At 31.7% G+C, this 16,952-nt stretch overlaps 1 protein-coding gene and 1 long non-coding RNA gene across 2 annotated transcripts; both read left to right on the forward strand.

Moving 5' to 3' along the window:
* Positions 1-2,645: 2,645 nt before the first annotated feature.
* On the forward strand, positions 2,646-6,574 carry LOC139491568 (uncharacterized). Its single transcript, XR_011656577.1, has 4 exons — positions 2,646-2,756; positions 4,518-4,597; positions 5,919-6,032; positions 6,467-6,574. It is a non-coding gene; the product is annotated as an uncharacterized lncRNA (long non-coding RNA).
* A 1,725-nt stretch (positions 6,575-8,299) lies between these two features.
* On the forward strand, positions 8,300-14,983 carry LOC139491569 (uncharacterized). The gene is made up of 4 exons (XM_071279323.1): positions 8,300-8,389; positions 9,740-9,826; positions 11,644-11,666; positions 13,343-14,983. The coding sequence occupies exons 2-4, from the start codon at positions 9,757-9,759 to the stop codon at positions 14,270-14,272; spliced, it is 1,023 nt and encodes a 340-aa protein (XP_071135424.1). The 5' UTR covers positions 8,300-8,389; positions 9,740-9,756; the 3' UTR covers positions 14,273-14,983.
* The last annotated feature ends 1,969 nt before the right edge of the window (positions 14,984-16,952 follow it).

Genomic DNA, 16,952 nt, shown 5'->3' on the forward strand with positions numbered 1-16,952 from the left:
ATGACGCAGGAATTCATCTTAATCGTTTGTAAAACTTTATGAGTAGTACGTTAGCAGGATATTGCAGCAATCTTACTTTTTAATCTGAACTATAAATAAAACATATGCAATGTAGAATGTAAATGGGAAATATGTTAAAGAGACAAGAACCCGACCAAAGAGCAGATTTGATCTCAATACAGAAAAAAATGCAAAAAAATATCAAGATCAATCGATATCAAATCTTAGCATTAATTGTGCTTCCTTTTTGGATCAAAATTTTAGTATAAACTGGTGAAATATTTTAAAAATTTGTAACACGTAAATCAGTAAATTTATTATGCACATAAAACAAAAGCTTCATTAACAAGATGTATGTGCATAGTTTTTTGCATACTATCTAAACATTTTTTAAAGCATTGAAAAATGTTTTTCCTGATTGACCATTTTCAAAAAATATAAATGAATCGAGGTTCGTTTTCTCATGATCACGTAAGGACCCGGTTTTGAATGTTTTAGTTCTCTCAAACAGTATAATGTATCTATCTATCAATGTTTTTAAAAGTATCTTGAGTCGGCAAGCCGTTAAATATTCTTTTGAATGAATGGAAAAGTTAGTCATTTCATATCCTGCTACGAATATATAATGCTACATGTGATGCAGTTTAGGAATGACTGTAATATTTTTTCTGTCTATGAATAACTAACATAAAAAATGTGGTGCACACTGAATAACGCGCGTAGCGGGTTATTTAACAGTGTGCACCACATTTTTTATGTTATTTCGAATAGACAGAAAAAATATTACAGTCATTTCTTATAATTTAATTTTAAATTCCATTTTTAACCGTAGAAAACCATAAAAAAACCGTTGATGACGTCATGGTCACATGACTTAATTGTGTCTATGGGTGATAACAAATTAACGTCAGCCAATCAGAAGACGCCTTACATCCAAAATTAAATTATTTATCATTCATAAAGATTATCACACATCTAGGGAGACACATGTCAGTGTGTGCATAAATCATAATGATATTGTCGTTTCATATAAAAAAAAAAAGGAGATGTGGTATGAAAACATGATGTGGCGGGGTTAAACATGTTAGAATGTGCCAAACCTTCGCCTACCTTGAAATTGGTAAAACAGTACAACATAAAAAAAAACTATGAAAATCATGTATATATATCTTCCTTTCAAGGTAAATTACTTTCTGGTTGTTTGAGTAACGATTACCCCTATTACTTAAGAAGCTTCATTATCATTATAGAACCAGGTTTTGAATGCATAATGTAAGATATAAAAGAGGGACGAAAGATACCAAAGGGACAGTCAAACTCATAAATCTAAAACAAACTGACAACGCCATGGCTAAAAATGAAAAAGACAAACAAACAACAAATGTTTTACATTTATTCTCTCGATGGCACAAAGTGTAAAAATTTTACACATTGCTTCCATCTTGCGGTAAAAATAACGTTGTCAAACATCATCAATTCAAGTTGTAAGTGCTTTCTGAATATTTGTGAAAATATCATTCAATATATTCAACCTGTTCAATGTAATATTGACATTTAAATCGGTTTTGTTTAAGATTGGGTCACACATTCACGATTTTTACTGCCGTCCTTGACAGGACCATTCCCGATTAAAATTTGTTAAAAGTCTGATCAAGATCCAGTGATGGAAATTCAAACTTTAATTAAAATTTGTAAAAAGATTTTTTAATCAGGACAACAATCAGATATTATTAGTCAGGAAGCGTCAATATTCAACCGTTTCCAATCGAATTTGTCCCGATAATCCCGTTCTCAATCCGCTTTGTATCTTTCGCATGATAAAATTCGATCGAGTCTGTCACGACTGCGTCCCGATTCTACCGAATGTTATCCGACAGAGATCAGACAGTGAACCAACGCTGACGGAAGTAATCCGTTCGAAAACTTTCGGCATACTCGGGATGATCATGTTCTGTCGGAGCATAATCCTGTCACGGTTTGCTCTATCGTATACCACACGGCTTTATCGGATCTCAGTCGTATTGTATTCTACAATTGTCGGCACTCCGACGTGAGTATCATTGACGAATTTCGTATTAATAACGGGACTGTTCAGGAACGGTTTCGGCAAAGACGGTTCCCGATCGACAAGATCTCGATGCAATCTGGACTCAATCGGCAGAAAAACACCAATGAAAATTTCTCCATATTATTCCCGTTCCAACAGACACCGTCCAGAAAACACTGAACATTGTTAGGATTTTGATCCGATACATCAGAATCTGTCACGACATAGTCACGCTCGTAGTCCGACTAGACAAAATCGATTGAGTTTCACCGAATGTTACGGGACGCACCTAACTGTCGGGATGCTTCGTCGAACTATCCGGACCATTCCCGACCCGTAGGAATCTGTTACGAACTTAAACGACTGCGTTCAGACAATGATAGGACATTCCAGATAATTGAGGATAGTAATCCGACTTTTTCACTTTTCTTGTCTTATCGCTGTTTGGTCTCAATAACGGGAGCAATAATCGTCAATGTGTGAACCCCGCATTACGTAGATATTTTCATTTGTAAACTTTTAAATATCTGTGTTTCGTTTTCATGGTGTAACGTATAATAATCAAAACTATGTTTAATCAATGTAATACTTCCCTGTAGTCAAGGCTCTTTCATACGGAAATAAAACTATTATTTAATATTCAAAATCCGTTGATATATTTCGAATACGTATATAACAGCTGTTTTGGAGATACAAAAGATCTCAAAATGTAAGTTTTTTTTTCTAGTAAAAATAATAAAAATAATAATATGTGTGATTAGATATGTTATTTTATTGAAGTTTAAATTACAATACCATTTCAAGACATAATAAAAATGTTGACATAATGAGGAAGTAAAATGTGTTAAACAGAAAAGCCGGATGTTTTTAACAGATTTTCCCCCACTCATTTGCCGTTTATTATGACATTATTGTATGAAATTCGAGAGTACTACGAATAACATTACATTTTTCTCATTTAAACGTTATTTAAAAAACCAAATGACGCCAACACATTTAAAAAATTCTGTTACAGTCTAATTTCGAGAAAAATCTGAGCTGTCTGTCATCTTTCAAAAGACTGTTCCATAGCTAGTATTTATAGAACAACATTTAAAAATTATCTTTCAAGTAAGTCATACTTGCCAAGTTTCCCATTATAAGTTTTTATAACAAAGCGAGTAACAAAGCACTAGACGATGAGCATTGAATTAACAGAAATAAAAATTAAGAAAAAGTGTTCGAGATATTGATCGTATTTTGACTTTTTATTAAAGCGTTATCAGTTTTACATCTAAAGTGATTTGTTTTTGATAATTCTGTATGTTTGCTGTATTTAGTTTGACAGGAGTTGTTTTATCAGAATGACAGTTTTTTTTTGCCGTTAAAAAAGTGTAGATCTTTACAATGCAATACACAAGTTGATATATACTATGTTAACTCAAGTACAGGAATGTGTGTATGTTTGTTTGATTGTTCTTTCCCCTTGTTATGTTAATATCCATATTCCTTATGTTCTTTGTTAGCAAAAACTTCAGGACAAAGATATAGGAAGATGTGGTATGAGTGCTAATGAGACATCTCTCAATCCATTAAAGTATACAATTATAGTTCAAGATACGGCAATCAAAACTGATCCTTGACTCACACCGAACAGCAAGCTATAAAGGGCCCAACAAATTACTAATGTAAAACCATCTAAACGGGAAAACCAACGGTATAATCTATATAAAAATATAAGTATTTAAGACATCCTTTCTAATTGATTCAAATATAACTGACCTGCGATATTTTTAAGTTCTTTGTATCAGTAAGAAATTAGTTTAATGGCTTATCTTTCTTTGTCTTTATTTTACAGGTCGCATTTCTGTAAATGTTGACAAAGTAATTTCCCATAGGAACTCCTTTTACGGCTAAAACTGTACCACTTTTACTATGAAGTTTTGAAAAAAAATCTTATACTAGAATTAAAAGTTCATATGCACCACAATTTAAAAAAAAAAAAATATTAATCCGCATCACAAAATCCTGACGTTGACTCTAAATAAAATATCCCCTTAACATATAAAGTAGCCCACAAAATAAGTGATAATAAGATGCAGTGTGTATTGTCGCTTTTTAATAACAGCTTTGACGACTTTTTCAATCTGGGAAATAACATTATGTGTATTTATATATCAAATCGTATATCCAGTTTGTAAGACAGAACAATATTTGTTAATTTAAGCATATATTGATATAATGTGTATCTATATATTAAAAAAAAAACGAGATGACAAAGCGGATTAACATAACAGAGAAAATTAACTAACATGGGAAAGCTGATTCCTATTACAGGATGGAGATAACAAAACCGATTATCATCTCAAAACAGATAAACATCACCAAAGGGACATGACATAGCATGTTAAGTTACAATATTTTATCGATTCGTTGTTGCAAAGATATATAAAAATAAATGAAATAACAATGACTTCAAATATATTTTCAGTAGAAATCCTTCAATCAAAATGGAAAGAAGATGTAGTGGAATTGATAAAGATGATCATTGTATATATCCTGATACTCAGCGTAAGATCGTTTGACTTTCAAACAATTAGGTCGATGTCATTCACAATTGAGATAATTTTCTACTACATTGAATTTTGCTGTGTTTATTGTTAGTTTAGATTGAATCTGATTCACTTTGTCACTTCCTGACATTATTCAAACATGATTTAGTTAGTTTACAACAGGTCACTGTGCCTAACAAAATGTTACTGACAAAATGTTTATGATTTTTTGTTTGCTTCGACAATAGTCAAGTAAATTACTATGAGTTTTTTTTATATATAGGTAATAGTTATATCATGTATATACATGTAGTCTATAAGTGGTAAATAGAACCCCATAAAAAATAAAAACAGCACGGTATAAATTTTATGCGTCTGAAGCGCTTTTCTCAATTTACCTTCATCAGGAACGCTAAGTTGAATATTTTGAAACTTATGATTATCAGAACCTAAAACGTGTATATAACCAAAAAGGACGTAAATTCATCAAAGGTCGACTTTGCCAGAGGAAGTTGAAACCTTAACTTCTCGTCATTTCGAAATTTATAAACGCACAATTTGAATTGAATTATGTTAATCCGCTTTGTCATCTCATTTTTATTAATATATAGATACACATAATATCAATATATGCTTAAATAAACAAATATTGTTCTGTCTAATAAACTGCATATATGACTTGATATATAAAGCTGGTGAATAACTTTTTTTTCTACATACCAGATAACTTTGTAGGTCCTAAATTTTGGGATAGGTATAGGAGATGTGGTATGAGTGCCAATGAGACAACTCTCAATCCAAATAACAATTTATAAAAGTACAAAATTATAGGTCAAGGTAAGGCCTTCAACACGAAGCCTTTGCTCAAACCGAACAACAAGCTATAAAGGACCCAAAAATTAAAAGTGTAAAACCATTCAAATGGGAAAAACCAACGGTATCATCTATATTAAAAAACGAGAAACGAGAAACTTGTATAAATTACATAAACAAACTACAACTACTGTACATCAGATTCCTAACTTAGGACAGATGCAAACATTTGCAGCGGGATTAAACGTTTTAATGGTACCAAACCTTCTCCCTTTTACTGAGACAATAGTATAACATTACAGCATAGTTTGTTTTCAGAGATCTGCAAAATGAGGCAGGTACTTCGGTTATTAGCTTAAACACATGTACTCTTTATATTTTCACACTCTGTTTGATTATGAATATTCAAGCGAGTTTTAATTAATAATATGTAAAAATAAAAATACTTATATAAAAAAATGTGTTTAAACTTATCCGCATTTAGAAAATTTTAACAGAATCAAATTTAACTATCTCTTCTTTTTCAGAAAAATCTTATTTTCAGAAGCTAATGGCATTTTTTACATTATCAAAGATTTATAGTCATCCAGAAGTTAAAATAATCCAAGGAGGCGAATTGTTTGATGTTTTATTTTATCAAGGTAAAATTGAAAAAGAAACTACTTTAAAAAATGATTATGTGGTATGATTTCCAATATGACAACTTCAAAACAATTTCAATGGAATATGATTTAAGCAATATTAAGCAAGTGTACAATCATCAACAATAAGAATAATCCGTACTGTGTATAGTTTGCTATAAAAGGAACCGACATAAAACCTATAAAACAATTCATCTATGGTGGAAAAATTATGAAATATTTGAATATTTTGTGGTCATTCATAAAAAAAGGCATTTTACTTTTATTTATTCAAAACTGAATGATAAATGACTTTGATATTTAAATATTTTGAATTAAACGTATGAGAAAAAAGTCAAGTTAGTATAAAAGAAATTGCACAGTTGTTATTGGATTAATACTTTTACAATCATCAATGACCGTATACAATATAGGACGCCTATTCTATTTTACAGATAGCGAGGGACGATATCATTTGGAAATTACATATCCATTAAACTGGGTTCTAGAAAATTTTACTACAACACCATACAGAACTAAATTGAGAATAATAAATGAGGGTACGTGTTTTAGTAATCCTTTTTAAGATTGTAGTACGAAGTTTTGTCTTCAAACGACATACCATTGACATGGACCTTTTTTGAGGATTTATGAATTGGTTATAAATTGTTGATCACAGAAAATACTATAGTTTTTCTTCAATAGGTTTATATTGTATTGCTTTAGCCGGATTTCAAATTTTTTTTGAATTTTTTGTTTTAATGTTTTTCAAAATTAAATTGAATGTGGCCTTCCAACTGTATCAAAAAAATGCATATAGGTGCGCATAATGGTGTATGCATTTTTATCTTACCTCCTATACATTTCCAGGAATATGATTGGTTAAAAGCGTCCGCGTGCAAACCGTGTATATTTGATATTAGGTTAGTAGGGAGGCGGGGCTTATCTCATACACGGTTAGTAGTGGAGTTACGTCCCTTTATATTCCTTATTAGGTAAGAAGGGGGCGGGGCTTATTTCATACACGGTTAGTAATGGTGTTATGTCCCTTTGTAAAAAAAACTTGTTTACTTCGTACTTCATTTGGATTTTTAACTTTTTTGGATTCGAGCGTCACTGACGAGTCTTTTGTAGACGAAGCGCGCGTCTGGCGTATATACAAAATTTAGTCCTGGTATCTATGATGAGTTTGTTTAATTACTAGGGTCCTAATAAAAAAAAGATTGTTTAAAAATATTGCTAGAAAGACAAGAAATGTATGATAGTCAATTAAAAAAACAATCACTGTTAACCCCCTTGTTTAGACATTAATGCTATAACGAAGAGTTACCCTTATTGTGTTATATATACAATTTCAGTGTATTATCCTATTTGATTAAAAATTTACGTGTACTTGATACATGTAATAGCTAGCATTTTCCCTACATTTGCCCGTGCTTGCATTTCCTATCATGATTTCCTTGATAGAGGGTTGCTTCTCACAAGGAAGCTATTAAACCAAGAGTTCTAAATGGTGAAGTTGAAATCATCCTTTCGTAAATTTACGGACGCCATTACGAGTTGGTTGACCGTTATGGAATAACCGTTTCACAAATGATATCGGAAATGTTCCTTAAGTCGTAACTACAATCCCCTTCCCTTTCATGAATGTGACCTACCGAATTAGACTATTTACCGGATTTGTTATCACATAAGCAACACGACGGGTGCCACATGTGGAGCAGAATCTGCTTACCCTTCCGGAGCACCTGAGATCATCCCTAGTTTTTGGTGGGGTTCGTGTTGTTTATTCTTTAGTTTTCTATGTTGTGTCATGTGTACTATTGTTTGTCTTTTTCATTTTTAGCCATGACGTTGTCAGTTTGATTTAGATTTATGAGTTTGACTGTCCCTTTGGTATCTTTCGTCCCTCTTTTGCAAAGTAGACGAACCAAATAACCAAAAAGGCCAATTTTATTCACATTCAAGAAATTTATCATTTAAATTGATTTACCTATATCGTGCACTCCACCAGTCTAGGATATCGTTATTTTGATATATGAACAAAGGTTAGAAAATTTGGTATGCTGGATTGTGCATGCCATTAATTTTAGCAAATAGACGGATAGGCTCAGATTAAGAAGATTAATGTATCACCTACTTGCCTATCATAACAAAAAACAAATCACAGCAAAAATGGTTAATCATTACCTATTTTTTATACATTATGATACGTATTCAATAGTGTGCGCCTTACTTCACGAATTAACTGAATTGGATTTTTCTCTCTTCTATATTTTTTTTAGATAGAATAAAAAAACACGAGTCCATAAAGAATACAATTTGCACGATTAAGTCACATCTACAGCCTGCAAATGAGTCCTGTTCATCAGATATAGGTTTGTATAAGTGAACAAACATAAACATGGCTCACAAATTTATTTTCAGTATTTTAAGATTTATTCATATTATAGATTTTTCAGTTATAAATTGATATAACAGCTGTGTGTTCATTATAACAGTCATGTCTAACTCATACAGAACATTATTTTTTTAAACTAAGTTTTAAGTGCATAAGTAATATAAATGCATTAACATATAGATATGTGGTATCTGATTTAAATCATGAATTCATTTTTATTAATAAGCAGAATCTATTACTCATATCTAAATTTTGATATGATAGATGATGCCCATTTTCAAACTTGAAGATACCTCCGTGGTTTGTCAACACGTTCAGCGATTTAGGAAATTGCAACTCGAATGGATCGATTTCAGGGGAGTTATATAAAACGTCATGATATATATTACCAAAAAAAAGTGTGTGTCATACTTTCATCTGAGCGTCACTGTTGAGTCTTATGTAGACGAAACGCGCGTCTGGCGTATAAAATTATAATCCTGGTACTTTTGATAACTATTTACACCACTGGGTCGATGCCACTGCTGGTGGACGTTTCGTCCCCGAGGGTATCACCAGCCCAGTAGTCAGCACTTCGGTGTTGACATGAATATCAATTATATGGTCATTTTTATAAATTTTCTGTTTTCAAAACTTTGAATTTTTGGAAAAACTAAGGATTTTCTTACCCCAGGAGTAGATTACCTTAGCCGTATTTGGCACAACTTTTTGGAATTTCGGGTCCTCAATGCTCTTCAACTTTGTATTTGTTATGGCTTTTTAACTATTTTCATCTGAGCGTCACTGATGAGTCTTATGTAGACGAAACGCGCGTCTGGCCTATAAAATTATAATCCTGGTACTTTTGATAACTATTCGATTATTAACAATTAAGAAAGTTCGCTTGTCATGTTTTTAGATTTTGTCAGATTTTCGAAATCCACTGGTTTCATCCATTTGAATGCCTTAAAAAAATTTGCCCATTGACCCCCATGTTTCTTTTTATAAATCTTTCACATGTATAAGGATAAGCCATCTTTAAAAGTCTTATAACATTTTAATTATTTTTTAATAGTTTTCGAGAACTTAAATTTATCAATGATAAAGCTTTGATACGTCAAGAGAGAATACTTTCCCGCCAAATTTCAATGGTTTATATCTCGAAAATAAGCACATTGATCTACATATATTTTTTTCTCTTTTGATTCCTTTATTAATCCCCTATCAATATAAATAAACTAGTATTTTGAAAGATATTTTTTTTTGAAACTGAACAGCGAACTCCCTTTATTGGTTATAGATAAGCAAGTATACACGCATTACTAATGTTTCGGGTTTTTTTTAACAGATGATCCTGAGATAGCAATGTTCGATAATCAACAGTGTTACAAATATAATATTAGCGGTAAAGCAGATGATTGCCCTATATCTGAAGGTAATTATCATAACAGTGAATTTGATGCAGATGACTTCATTTTGATCCTGGCATCTATGATGAATTTATTTGCAACCACTGGGTCGATGCCACTGCTGGTGGATATTTATTTCCCCGAGGGTATCACCAGCCCAGTAGTCAACACTTCTGTGTTGACTTGAGTTATCATTGATCTGTTCATAAGACTAAATTAACTGTTGACAAAACTTTGAATTTTGAAATACTAAGGTTTTTCTACCTCAGGAATATATTACCTCAGCTGTATTTGGCATATCTTTTAGATAGTTTTGGTGCTCTCTGCTCTCCAACTTCATACTTTATTTGGCCTTTTAAACAATTTTTTGATTCGAGTGTCACTGATGAGTCTTTTGAAGACGAAACGCGCGTTTCGCGTATGTATAATATTTTAATCCTGGTATCTATGATGAGTTTATTCACAACCACTGGGTCGATGCAACTGCTGGTTGGGATTTATTTCCCTGGGGGGTATCACCAGCCCAGTAGTCAGCACTTCTGTGTTGACTTAAGTTATCATTGATATGTTCATGATAATAAATTAACTGTTAACAAAACTTAGATTTTTGAAATATTAAGGCCTTTTTACCTCAGGAATAGATTACCTTAGCTGTATTTGGCATAACATGTAGGAATTGTTGGTGCTCAGTGATCTTCAACTTTTTACTTAATTTGGACTTTTAAACATTTTTTTTTTATTCGAGCGTCACTGATTAGTCTTTTGTAGATGAAACGCGCGTTTGGCGTAAGTATAAAATTGTAATCCTGGTATCTATGATGAGTTTATTTACGCGTCATAAAATCTGGTTTAGAACGCCACGCAATTATTATAACATACTTCATGTATTACTTTATATCATAAAACCTTTTTAAGTCCCGGACAAAATGTTAAAGTATCCTAAAAAAAAAACACCGAGTTTGTATCCAATCGTACTAGTGTAAGATATGAATCTTGGGTCTACATGTATAATTCTTGAATTCGAATCGTGGCTTAGACACCGGGTTGTTTCTACATAAATGTTGATAGTAAGTCTTTTCCTGTTAAGTAATTATAATTTGAGTTTAATTGTGGATTTGTCATTCCCTTCAAAATGTTACGGGATAAACCATACAGAACAAAAAAACACATGCTATGGTGATCTGGTAGGGGTGGTCTGGAGTAGGTATAACACAGGATATTGGATTAAAATAAAATGACATATCTTGTGGTTGCGTGATACTACCTACTGCTGTACAGGGTTTATTTATCATCGACCAAGTCAAAAACACAAAACTGTAAATGACTTCGTGTCTTTGCACGCGTATAAACGACGAGTGTTACATTAAGGAAAGGGCGAAAGAAAAAGTATATTTAATCGGCTTCAAAACAATAAAATATTCATAGTAAAAAAAATGTGGATACATATCTATATAATATTACTGTCGTATATTAAATATTTGAAGAGATATTTTATTCTTCATTTCTAAGTATTGTCATAAAAAAATCTTATGTTACATACATTGTTCATTTTCAGCATCTGCAATGATAAATACACCAAGGTTTATCTGAATTTTTAATATTTTCATCTTGAATAGTTCTTAATACACTATTAATGATATGATATTTAGGTAATCTACTGATCTTTTTTATCTATCATATTAAACATTATTTGATTATTTTTTATACAAGATTTTAGTTACCACAAAAATCCGGAATATTATCATTGAAGTATTTTACAAATCTTTAACATATAGACAAAATGTTCCATGGTTTTCTTTAGGGATTATTATTTTCAGTTATTGTGTTTCTTTTTTTTTTCTAGACCACTCTGATGTAGAATACGAGGTAAAGTACTTTTATTTGCTTATGGTTATCATTCAGTAAGTCTAACTAAAAATCCGGCAATGGCGAAAACATGCCAAACAAAAACCCACTGTATACATATACATTAAAATAAAATTCGTTTCCTTTTCATGTTCTTGTATTTTAAGATAAGCGGTATTACTTGTTACTTTGCTGTCATTCCAACCACAAGTTATCTAGAGATTTCTCCAAACACCAGAAACACATAAACTAACGAGAATAAGAGGTTACTTAAAAAAGTAGAATAGTACATGTAAGATCGGCGGGTTTTTTTTCTGGTAAATGCTTGTAAATTCTTCTAAGATACATGATTCTTGCACCGATTAATAAACATCTGAGTGATATTTGAATAATTCTTGCTTATACAACACAAACATGTAAATTGCGGACGATTACAAATTGCAATCTCAACATAATTGGTATGTTTATCAATGAAGGTCGACCAGGACAAGGACGAGAAAATAAAATTGAAAATTTTAAACTTAATGAAACTATTCATACATTTTTTTATGGATAATTCTTTTGGGATTATACCTCAGCTTTGAGATTCAAAGGCATGTTATATCTTAACGATGGCTTTACACATCTTGATGATATCTTCTTGTTTATTGTTTTTGTAACAAATCCCCTCATTATCCTGATCACAGCAGATAAGTTTGATTTATTTGTCTGCAAACTATCCAAGAACCATTAGTTTTAGTGATATAACTTCGTTATAGAAATGGTGCTTGTGTAGTTAATGATGTAAATTTTAATTCTCATATTTTCCTTTTTGTTGGGAAATCCATGATTGAAATTCAAATACACATCACTGATAATTCAAACTTAGATCGATTTAAACTGTGCATTGCTCTATCATTGTAAATAATCCAAACTAAATTTGTGCAAGTGAATTCATGCAATGACTTGATATAATTCAAATGGTATTTAGACCTGTAAAGGTTCCGATTTTAGTTTCCTAAGGTAAGTAGAAATCTAAGTCACTTCATGCATATGACTTAAGAAGCGTACTTGACTGAGATAACTCTTAGTGAAGCCTTAGTTTAATGAACAGTTAAGAAACGATGTTTTATACTTTACGATTATTGGTTTCGAACATTGAACTCAACCTTATGACATTTTGTTTTTTAATCTTAGTCAGATTAACGCAGGAGAGTAAAATATTTCTGCCTTCAACCTTTCAAAACTATATTAACAACTGACAATTATACAGTAAACCTCCAAATTGGCAACAACACACGAGTTTTATCAAATACATACAATGTTTGATCAAACTGTTTACATAGTGATGTTTTTAAAAAGAATCCTACAATTTTTGTATGATATGCATTGAAACACATTTCATTTAAACTGAATTTCGCCAAAGATGGTTTCCATTTATACATTGTAATACACATTTTAGTAATGTTTTGCAATTTTAAAATCAAATAAAAGATATTCTTCTCGATTAATGAGTAAAACAACTATGCATTAGTATATAATGTACATATTCCATGCCTCCGTCGTGATTTGTTTTAACATTCTCACCATACACAGTAGATTTTCAAAACATAATGATACTCACACTATTAAAATACAATCCTACAGAATTCAATACACTGGAATAATTTTATTTCTCCACTAAATATTTTATACAAACTCTAATTTTCCCATTGCAGAATCCATGTTTTCAAGGAATTCCAGTTATATTGAAATCGCACAGCATTCAGAAATTCGATATCAATGACCATTCATGTTTAGTAGAATCTGCTATTTTCACCAAGGAAAATCGTTTCGGCCAAACAGATCCGTTATTCATGTTTTACATTGGAGGTTGGTTTTATACCCCATATGCTCTGATTCACTCCAACATGGTGGATAGTGAAATTGGAAACTCTTTCAAAATATTTAATATTTCTGAAACAGAAACTGAGCTTTTAATGATATTGTTAACACCTATCAAGAATTTTTCGGCCTTCCAGATCGCAAATAAAATTCTGAATCGTATTGACTGTCGACAGGTTAGGAGTGCTACAGATTTCTTTGACTTAATAAGCCCAACTGACCAGGAAAACGATTTGGAAAGTGTAAGTTCAGAGACAGAAGAGGAAGTAAATTACAAATGTGACAGTTTTAAAGATCCAAATGACATTATAGAAAAGACTCAAACACAGTTCGATCAATCTGAAAGCCATAAGAAAATTCGAACAACCAAGTACAACAAACAGGAGAAGATAGATGTAAACAGCAAACAAATACATTATAAAAATATAGATATTTGTAGTAAGAGCAATTTTGTTGGAAAAAATAGGCATACTAGAGATTTTACTCACAGCAAGGGGGTTAAACGGACAAAAACTAGAAATCACAAATTAAAAACTCAGGGTCGAACAAATGCGACATGGAAAATAACAATCAGACGTGGGGAAGAACAACTAGTTGATCGTTATTTAGACGATAGTATGGTACGTCAAGCGATGTATGAATTCTTTGGAGAAAATGACTACATAAGATACAAAGCTTCATTTGAAAGACCAAACGTTCCCTGGCCAAGTATGCATCCTCTCTTACCATACAAATACCGTTTCTTAGACAACTGTGGATCATAATAAGAAATAGTTTATAATTGCAGTTATATATAAAAGTATAATATTCCTATTTGCTGTTACATCTATGTATATATGGTTTGGGCATTAGTGTGACGTCTATGTTCACTGAATAAGTACACATTTTTATTTAAGGGCCAGCTGAGGACCACCTCTGGATGCGGGATTTTCTCGCTACGTCGAAGACCCATTGGTGGCTTTCTGCTGTTGTCTGCTTATTGGTCAGGTTGTTGTCTCTTTGAGTCATTCCCAATTTCCATTCTTAATTTTATTACACTTCTTTGTAATTACTAAAGTAGCAAATCATATCCTAACAACATATAAGATTATTAACCGATATACAATTGTATATTGTGAAGAAATCCAGTATAGAAACACTATATATGAAAACTTGAGTGTTATACAATAACTGATGTAACCGGATTAGTACTTAAAACTCTAAATAGAAAATGCACAAAGGTTTAGGGGAGGGTCACTCAGAAGTCGTTAGTCTAGGAACAAGGTCAACGCAATTGCCGAAAAAGCAAACAGAGTCGAAATGAGATTGAGCGACACTATCTTCATCAGAAAAATGAGATTCTCCGGGTAGGGGGTGTATACTGTGCTCCCAAAATATCGAAGTTCGTTTAAATTAACATCGAGGTTAATATGTAGAATTTTGTTAAATTAATTTCAAGTGTTTTCGTTTTAAATAAACTAATCTGAAAATGGAAAGCCAGTGAAATGTGATGTGTTTTTATATTATTTTGATTAAAATCAAACATCATTAAAAAAAACTTTTTATCTAAAAAAAAACAAAAAAAACAAAAATTTGAGAAATTCTAGTTTTTATCGACAATAAACTGGTGTATCTATATATTTGTTTATTCAGAACCTAATTTCCTAATAGTTCAACTTGGATATTCATTGGATAATCATGCATTGATTTTAGTATTAAACAAACATTAGTAAAACTGGACACTTTCACAATGTGTCAATATACAAAGTGTTTGAAACTCAAGAAAGAATGTAGGCCGTAAGTAAAGTAATTAAGGACAGTTTGTTTTATTATGAAATTTACCTGTTAAAAAGTAACATCAATCAAGTTACCAATGCTAACAGATCATCGATTGTCAATACATATTCCTATGTTGAAATTTTGTTATTAAACAGCATTTGATATAAAAACATAAGTAAATCTTTTTTTTCATGTTAAAAGTGGACGAAAGGACGCTTAAAACGTAACACATGAATTGAGAACACCGGATTCTCTGTTTCTCTTCTCTTTACAAATGTTCAAATTAGGTTTATCGATTAGAAAGAGACAAAAGTAAAGAAAACAAATAAAAATTGTAAGAATCGACTTTTTTCCTTTACCGACTTTTACATGTTTAAACCCCAAAAGATATATCTTTCTGACAGGTAAATTATTCTTTGGTAATAGGTGATATACAAAGGTGAGTTCAGCTTCCCAATTACGAATTTTCTATTTCGATGTAGCAACACTGCAAAAGCACCTGTATATGAAGTATTTATCTTTCAGTTGATACGATACTGCAGAACTTGCATTTTATTTCAAGATTTCTAAGAGAATTCAGCCTCTCTTGCGTTCTTTTTCTTATTTCGACTTGAAGCAAAAGCCGTTAGTATGCCAACGTTGGGTATCTATTTTGCTGTTCAGGATGTAAATGTCCATTTATTGTGGGAACGTTAAATTCGATGCCTTGTGTTGTGGGAGTGTCCCTACTCCAAGTATTTGAGGGTCTCTATTCATTGTACAACACTTTTTCGATTGGTTGTCTGTCGAACTTCATCCGGAACAGCCTTTGTAACACGATCTACATGTCGTATTTGTAAATTTGATCTTGACCTGAACATGCATCAACTAATTACCACTAGACGTTAAGCAATCAACAAGCATTTAATCATTCGTACTATATTGTGCGATTCCAAAGGTGGTAGCATGTTATTTATCATCGGCTCAATGAAAAGTACTTTAGTATTAACATGTTTTATAAGATATTGTTCTTAAATCATCTAGCGAAATTTTAAAAATAACTTATATACTAAGGTCCCAACTCCTTCTGTCAAAACATTTTTTCTTAATTGATACCGTTAAAGTAACCGCTTTTGATTGCTTCTTATTTGATAAGTTTTGTTAATACGACTTTTCAACGTAACATACATGCTCATCCGCAAGCCAAGTATCAGGTACGGGAATACGGCCGTGTTTATTAAACGAATAATCTAGAGACCGGCTACATTAGTAGTAGACTTTTTTGTTGGTTTAAAGTGTATTATGCAAACATCATATTAATTGTATAATTTGACCGTAATGAAAATTGGTAAATTTTAGTTTAAATCTTAGATTGCATTTTTGAGTTACCTAGTTTATTTATTTTAAGGTTTGGATTAGTTGTGCTCATTTCGGTATCTATTGTCGTAAATCATTGTGTTATAATATTTGATACATATGAAAAAAGTTAAATCACAATTCAATAAGTTATATTCCCTCATTAAATGGCAAAATAAAAAAACCGCAAACACATCAAACGCATGGATAACAACTTTCTAATTCCTGACTTGTTACAGGCATGTTTTTATGTAGTAAATGTTGGATTAAACCTGGTTTTATAGCTAGCTAGCCTAAACCTCTCACTTGTATGACAGTCGCATCAAATGCCATTATATTGAATACGATTTC

This window comes from Mytilus edulis, chromosome 10, assembly GCF_963676685.1.
Source record: "Mytilus edulis chromosome 10, xbMytEdul2.2, whole genome shotgun sequence".
NCBI classification, from domain to species: Eukaryota; Metazoa; Mollusca; class Bivalvia; order Mytilida; family Mytilidae; genus Mytilus; species Mytilus edulis.

Excerpts from the sequence above, each read along its gene's own strand:
- LOC139491569 (XM_071279323.1), top strand. The coding sequence starts at position 9,757 with ATGTTCGATAATCAACAGTGTTACAAATATAATATTAGCGGTAAAGCA. Across the intron at positions 9,827-11,643 it reads TGATTGCCCTATATCTGAAG|ACCACTCTGATGTAGAATAC; the intron begins GTAATTATCATA and ends TTTTTTTTCTAG. Across the intron at positions 11,667-13,342 it reads ACTCTGATGTAGAATACGAG|AATCCATGTTTTCAAGGAAT; the intron begins GTAAAGTACTTT and ends TTCCCATTGCAG.